This window comes from Trachemys scripta, chromosome 3 (genome assembly GCF_013100865.1).
Source record: "Trachemys scripta elegans isolate TJP31775 chromosome 3, CAS_Tse_1.0, whole genome shotgun sequence".
In the NCBI taxonomy this organism is placed as follows: domain Eukaryota; kingdom Metazoa; phylum Chordata; order Testudines; family Emydidae; genus Trachemys; species Trachemys scripta.
Window position 1 is genome coordinate 159,990,251 of NC_048300.1, and position 7,883 is coordinate 159,998,133.

The following is a 7,883-nucleotide window of genomic DNA, read 5'->3' on the forward strand; positions in this document are numbered from 1 at the left end:
GCCGCGGCCACTCGGAGTCTCCCCCTCCCTCCCAGGCTCTCAAATCTGGGAGGGAGGGGGAGACTCCGAGTGGCCGCAGCGCGGGCGCCGCTTCTCCCCCTCCCTCCCTCCTAGGCTTGAGAGCCTGCGGGGAGGAGGCAGGGCTGGGGATTTGGGGAAGGGGCGGAGTTGAGGTGGGGCTGGGGGTGGGGTAATTAAAGAACGGAGGCGGGGGCAGCCAAAATTGTTTTTGCTTTGGGCGGCAAAAATCCTAGAGCCGGCCCTGCCTGGATCTATGCTAGTAAATGCACATTCAGCCTGTATTGTAGGAGAACAGATATATTTGGAGTGCCCATGGGAAAACTAGTTAAGGCAAGTATAAATTTATGAGCTTGTTTGATGGGATTTTCTTAGCCTCATAATGCAAATGCTGCACACGAGCCAGGATAATTTTTGTACTCCAAATTTCCAGTGACATCTTTTAGTAAGTCCCTTTAAGAGAGACTTTATGTTTGATGCCAAGGTAGCATCAGCATCTCTTCTGTGCTAGGTGTCTTCCTGAAGTATTCTTGGTACATGGTGCCGTCTGTACAATGTATGTGCTACATAAAGTACATTATAGTTCTGCTTGTAGCACACCCAGTGTGGGGAGCTAAGTGCTAGTTGGGCTTCAAGAACAGACCTGGCATTGGATAACTATGTAAAGCTTCCAACACCAAACTCGCACCTTACTGAGGAGAAAGGAAAGAAGGGTGCGCAATGTGCAGGAATAGGTGAAGGGGTCCAATATATTCTACTATTCACTGAACTGAGAAAGTCGTAGTGGCTTGGGATTCTCCAAGTTTCTTGTGAACCTCCTATAGCTATTTGGAATAACTATAATTTTGCACTGAGCATCAGGAGGCTTCATCAGATGTGCCATGTCTGCACCGCACCATTGATAGTGTTTGGAAACTGCCTTGTGCAAACGTTTTAAGATCAATTTTCAGTTGGCACCTGCACACAGCTATAGAACACTATACAATATTATTTATAATAACAACAACTATTAAAATAATGTATCTTTCCACCTGGTCTATAAAATGTTTGTGGGTTTTTTTAAAGGATTATGCTTTGTCTGCACTGGCACTAAAACTATTAGCTGGAATTGCTTAAGGTCACTTATTTATTTCAAATGGTTTCTGAGCCTGGTCACTCTTGCATTGAGGTGGAGGACCACAGAACGGGACTAGTAAATCCCCATGCCCAAACCATTTCAGCTGTGATCATAAAAGCTACAGATTTTAAAAACCTCCTACTATCAAAGGGACCAAACCTTCCTGTCACACCCAAAGCTATATTATTTTGAATAAGGCCTAACACAATGGTGAAATTGAGTTTTCTAATTGTTCAAACAATGCTGTATTTTGTATTGCTTCCTTTCAAGGGTAACTCTTACACAGACCTAGATGTGCTTTTGAAATGTCAGATTAGGCTTAGCTTTATGTATTTATCCAGAGCACAGAATGTCTCATTTATAGCCATAAATTCATTGTCTCCTGTCCTATAGGCTTTGAAAGTCCATGGACAGGATTTTCTTGTTGGCAACCGATTCAGCAGGGCAGATGTACAGCTGCTTGAAACCATTCTAATGGCAGAAGAGTGCAAGCCTGATATACTCTCCAAATTCCCTGTCTTACAGGTAAAAGAATTAACAGCTCTAACAGTCAATGAAATGTGTAGGGACAGATCCTCACTGAAGTCAATGGAGCTATGTTGCTTTACACTAGCTGACGATTTGGCTCTTAAACATGTACAAGTGTTACAGATATTGCCTAAATTAAAAACTGTTACTGATCAAATCATGTTATGTAGTATAAGAATACGGGGTCAGATTAATCCTTGAAGCCAATGGAGGTGAATTTGGCTTGATGATTTAAACAGCATTGAGATAAAGATACAGAGCGCCTGATTCTGCCCTCAGCTTTACACCAGAGTAGGTACATGAACATCTGTGGAGCTACTCTTGATTTATATTAGTGTAAACAAAAGCAGAAGCCCAAGCAGTGCTTTGCCTTGCAATGAGAAATGAGCCTGAACTAAAACAGCAGATCTGAACCTATGAGAGCTCTGGAAAAAATTGGATCTAGGTCCAAGCTGTGAAGTTTGGATTCATCTCTACCTTTCAAAGCCCTCACCTGAAAAGAAGAGCAACATTGGTTTTGAATCTGCTCAAACATGAGAGAAAAATTAGATTTGCAATCAGATCTGAACTTGGTGGATTTCAATATCATAACCATCCCTCACCTGGTTCTCTTAGAATCAGAATAGAACAGATAACTAGAAATATGGTAATTCTCCTTTGAAGGAACCAGACAGTATTCATAGAGTTCCTTAAATGGGCCTGAGATACCTGCAGGGCTAGATCATCCCAAGGAGTGCCTACTGGCCTACAAATTACTGTGTGCTTCCTTGTATTCTCAGTCCTCCAGCACCAACATTGTGCTAACATGGTGCTCAGGAACAGCTCAGATTAATGGTTTCCACTGCAAGGTTTCCACTAGTATTTCCACTGCATTTCCTTCCACAGCTTTCCTTTGCCAGCTCCAGCAGCTGCTTCCTCCACTCTCTCATGCAAAGTTGCCATATTTGGGTTGCAAACACAACAAGGGTGGGTCTAAATGTCAACAAAAATATTGATTGAATTAGATTTTAAAATGTATTAAAACATTTATATTAGGATTTGTAACACTTTGTTTTGTTAAAAAAAAAAATCTAAGTTTTGGGCTTTACCTATCTGGGGCCACTGGAGCTGGTTGGGAAATGTTTGCAAAACTGTTAGGAATTTCCTTCAAAAAAGAAAATATGTTCAATGAGAAGTTTCTAAGCAAAATTGGTTTTGGTCAGGGAAAATCCCACTTATTTTTTTAAAAAGTGGTACTAGAAAATGGTGGAGAAAAAAAGTTAGTGTATGTTGGGGTAGGAGGGAGGAGAGAATCGTTTCTCCATCCTTTTTCCAGAGTGGGGAAAAAAGTTACAATAAGAAAGCAAAAGTAGGGTTTTCTTCACAATGTCAAAATGAAACTGTGATTGGTGTCCCCCAGGGGGGCCACGCTGAGACTGCTCAATCAGGGCAAACTGCAAAGAATGGGGCAGACGATCCCCCAAACTGGTGGTTTATTCTAATACTTTGATTCACCAAGCCAGCAACAAAACAGCTTCTACAATATTTTACTGGTCCCAGAAGCCAAAACCCAGTTCTCTTAAAGCAACCCAGCCTTGGGCTCCCACCCAGACAGCGAAGTCAAATATGATGAGGATTACTTAAAATCTTGTTCATCATAAAGTTCTACCAATCCCAAAGGAGTGGACACATTACCCACCAGGTCAATGACTATTCCAGATCTTATCCAAATACGTGCTTATAGCCAATTCTTATTAACTAAGCTAAGATTTATTAGAAAAGAGAAAGACTATAGGTTAAAAGGTCATTATACATAGAGATATGACTAGAGTTTTTAGGTCAGTTCATAGTAGAGATGGTGAGCTTTAGAGACGCAAATAGTTCTTTCAGAATTAGTTCCATAGGTTACAGTCAATATCAGGGCAATACAGACTGGAGCTGAAGACCTCAGTCTTGTGACTCAAATTTCCCCTGATTAAACTTAAGCAGAGCTCAGATACAGGATCAGGGCCCTAGAGTTCTTTTTATAGTTCTCTGGCAGCCTCTTGATAGCAGGCATTCCTTGGGTGAAGCATTGTGGCGTTGAAGTAAAACCTCCAATTTCCTATGTATACACAGGTAACTAGTTGCATTCATCAGCATAAGGTAATTATCCATTAACCAGTTCATAGACAGTTTTCTACAAACTTCAAAGAGAAAGACAATATAGACAATATTATTACATCCAAGTTCCATTACCTTTTTGACCTCTGAATCAATAGAATATAGTAACAGACAGGAACCGTCTTTTTATATGGTTAGCATCTAACAAGATATAAGTAAACACATACAATTAGTATTATCTCTAATTCTCTAAGGGTAGGTCTATACTTACCTCTGGGTCCGGCGGTAAGCAATTGATCTTCTGGGATCGATTTATCGCGTCTTGTCTAGATGCGATAAATCGATCCCGGATGGATCCCGGAAGTACTCGCCGTCGACGCCGGTACTCCTGCTCCGCGAGAGGAGTCAACAGGGGAGCCTGCCTGCCGCGTCTGGACCCGCGGTAAGTTCGAACTAAGGTACTTCGACTTCAGTACATTATTCACGTAGCTGAAGTTGCGTATCTTAGTTCGAAGTGGGGGGTTAGTGTGGACCAGGCCTAACAATACAGGTTTGCATTTCAAAGCTCTAGTCAATCTAACATTACCATTCACATACTTTTCTAATATGTCTCTAAAGGCTGAATTTGGGTCATGTAGCCTGCTAGTTGCTTAACCCTTTCTGGCTCAGTGTCACAGAATATTAGATGACAATGAAATATTTCCAGGACAATTGTAGTTGCTGTCAAAAGCCAAATTTTCAGGAATAAGTTCTTAAGAAAATTTCAACCAGCTCTGAGGCCATGATCCTATAATAAGTCTCAGGTGGACAGTGCCCTGCACCTGCACAGAGCCTCCCTGTAGTCAATGGGGCTTTGTTGCACAGCTCACTTACAATTCATTGCAGGGTCAGGCTAGCGGATCTCTTTTTAAAACATGATTAACATATGTCCAATCCAAGTATCTTTTGCTCTGTTATTTCTTTGCTGTTAAATGTTGTACTGTTTCTCATTTCAGGCTTTTAAAGCAAGGATAAGTAACATCCCCACAATTAAGAAATTCCTGCAGCCTGGCAGCCAGAGGAAACCACCGCTAGATGAAAAATCAATTCCAAAAGTGATGAGCATTTTCAACATTGGCAATGAATGATGGCTTAAAATCATGGCAGCTGTTTTACTACATGGCAGCTGTTTTGTGTATTAGCTGTAAAACTGCAAACTGAAGTCAATTCAAAGTGTGAAAATTATAGTGACAGAATCAGTTAATACAAGCTAGAAATTATGTATGTAAAAATGTCCACAGTAAATCCAAATAACTGCGCTAGCACATGAAATGGTTCACTGAATTATAGGCTGCGCAGAGCAAAAGGGGTGGCATTAAACCACTAGCTTTAAGAGAATAAAATGAAATAAAACATCTCATTACTCTTGTTGTCTGAGTGCAATTTATTTTATGACTGCGGGGCTTTGATTATATCGATCAGGGCTCCCTACGGCTGTCTCTTTCTGGTAGCGTACCGTGTTCTCATGAGCCATCTAGGTAGCACGATGCAGTTCAGGGAAGTCCTAGAACACCCTAATTGCAAGGCAGAGCACATTATAATTCCAGAGAAAACAGGCAGAACAGGTAGTCCTTGGCCAAATGGGCATGAGACACATTTGGATAAAGAATCAACCTTCCTGATGTTCAAGTGTATTCAGGTCTGGGGTCATGGTTCAGGCTAGTAGTTGTTTTTAACTACCTTTCCCTCTGCAGTTATTGGTTTATTGATGTGTCCCAAATGCTATCTTTTTAAAGTGAGCCTCTTTTCAGTGCTGGTTCTGCTGCTGCAACACTCTCATATATATATATGGTACTTCGACTTCAGTACGTTATATATATATGCACGTTTTAAGCAGCTAATGTGCTTTTATTGTTGCAAGTTCAGTAGTTCTAACCTTAAGTTTCTGTTTGAGAAAAGAGGTGCTTGATTGGGTGTCAGGTGCTAGGACTCTGCCCAGAGATGTAGCACTCTTCTGCTAGCTCATATTGATGTTTGGTAAGTAATGGATGCCTTTGTACAGTTCAAAAATGAAGTAATGTGAAACAAGCTATAATACAGAAATACTAGCAAGACAATTCAATAAATAAATGTATTTGATACGAACAGTGACTATCTGCAATACCTAATCCTCTTTCAAAGTCATTTAATGAAGAACTAGTACCATAGATTTGAAGCAGAACAAGTTCAGGGCAATAAAAATCCCATTGACAATCATTTGAGAGTTATTGTCAGATTTTAATATTTATAGAGGGTGGTCCTGCATGGCATTTCCCATTTTAGAAACTAGCTGACTTCCAACATAAAGAAAGGAGGATCAAAGGAATTCTGCAGCAGCGAGTGTGTATTAACCAGAATTCACATACCTGCCAAAAGTTTCTAATCAATAGTGACAACTAATTTCACATCCCTCTTACTGTGGCATTTGTAAGGTGCCTAATAATGCAGTGTAACTATTGTTTGTTTGTCAAAAGCTTGTGTTGGAAATCTCTGCCTGAATTGATGAAGAAGACTGAAGATTGAGCAAGGAGCTGTGCCCTTGTTAGCTCTCTGACAGAGCAATGGAATGAGTTCTTCTACAACAGAGCTGCTGCTCTGCTTATCCAGCAGCTCCTGAAATCATGCAGAGGGCTCTCTGGATCATTGAAGGAACCCACCTCTGTTACCATTTGTAACTACAGCAAAAGTAAAATGGTGGGGGTCATTAATCCACTCCTCCGAGTGATATGATTCCCCCTTAGCTGCCCATGACTTTAATTTGGAAATGGGTTCTAGGTATTGTTATCAGACAGCACCCCTCTGAAGAATAATACAAAAGCTCCCCACCCTGACTCTGCCTGGGGAGCAGCAGGCTCCTGTAGCAACAGCGATTGGGCCATCTCATTTCAGCATTTGTTGAAGAGCTGCTCCTAAGTGTCCAGCTCCAATACCCCACTGCAGCTCCTAGCTTTCCTCCTGCTGCACCAGCACTCAGGCCTCCATCCCATACAGAGCACCCACCAGCCCAGATGAATACAGTATGAAAACCTAGATAGGCTTGGTAGGCAGACTGAGGGACACGGGTGACCATGCAGAGCTTAACAGGGAGTAAGAGAGGGGGACAGAGGCAGGAAGGTGAAAAAATGTCAAAAGCAGCTCCAGATAAAACAGCACAGATTGTAGAGCAGTTGAGGTGTCTGGTATAGGAGGAAGGAAGCAGCATGATTAGCACTGGAGGTTAAGCTGAGGGGTTTTCACCTTGTGTATGGGCTGTCTGATGAGTTTAGGATTCTGGTTTTAATGTCCAGAACTGAACCCAGATTCTGTATACCTTGCCCTACATATACACATACAGACAGCTTATATATTGATGTTATCATGTTGGCCTCGCACATTGAAGGGTGGCTTTTAGCCCCAGATTGACTGTGTGTGTGCTGTAGAGACTGTTATAAAATGGATTCCTTGATTATCACAAGACACCGGGCACCGGCAGCCTTGCTTGGGTAGACAGGACCAAACAGCATTAACCATAATACAGAACTGTGTTGGGAAACTGAACCTGACAATTACAGAATATAAGCCAAGCCACCAGTATGTTTGATCTGCCTGTTCCTCATGTTGCCGGCACAGGGGCCCGAGGACAGCAACAGTGGGGTTCGTTGCCCGGAGTACTTCACGTCAATAAACATACCGGGGTGGAGAAACAATCAAAGTTTATTTGAGATCTCAAAGTGGTGCAAGGAGACAGGCAAGTCTCAAATCAAGCACACCAGCAAAAACAGTTTCTCTCTTCTTTATACATTTTACAACTAAGCCCCCCCCTCCCCCTTCCTACTCCCCCTCCCCCGAAGGCATGTTTATACATTTAAGCAATTAAATCATTCTAGGGCTATAAATCTAGCTTGTTAGTAACTTCTCCCTAAACTGTTATTTGGTTCTGTTTACCTTTGTTTATTACCCCTTCCCTATCTAGAAACATGCAAACCTCATCATTATTGTTTGGTACCTGGTATGAGCAAGGTCGTAATTGCTAACCAACTGTTTACACATTCCAATTCCTGTCCTTGGCTTTTGAGGTCGATTAGAGTTAAACATGGAAGGACAGAGTTTAAACATGGAAGAACTCTGGCTCAGGCAAGCC

General features: G+C 41.8%; 1 protein-coding gene across 2 annotated transcripts in view; it reads left to right on the forward strand.

The window, feature by feature from the left end:
- LOC117875237 (glutathione S-transferase-like) overlaps positions 1–5,122 on the forward strand; it is a 14,348-nt gene extending 9,226 nt beyond the window's left edge. For both annotated transcript variants that reach the window (XM_034766347.1, XM_034766349.1), the window contains exons 6-7: positions 1,529–1,660; positions 4,741–5,122. In XM_034766347.1, coding sequence (XP_034622238.1) covers positions 1,529–1,660; positions 4,741–4,872 — 264 coding nt within the window. In that variant the 3' untranslated portion in view covers positions 4,873–5,122. The remainder of the gene's footprint in view (positions 1–1,528; positions 1,661–4,740) is intronic.
- Positions 5,123–7,883: the final 2,761 nt, after the last annotated feature.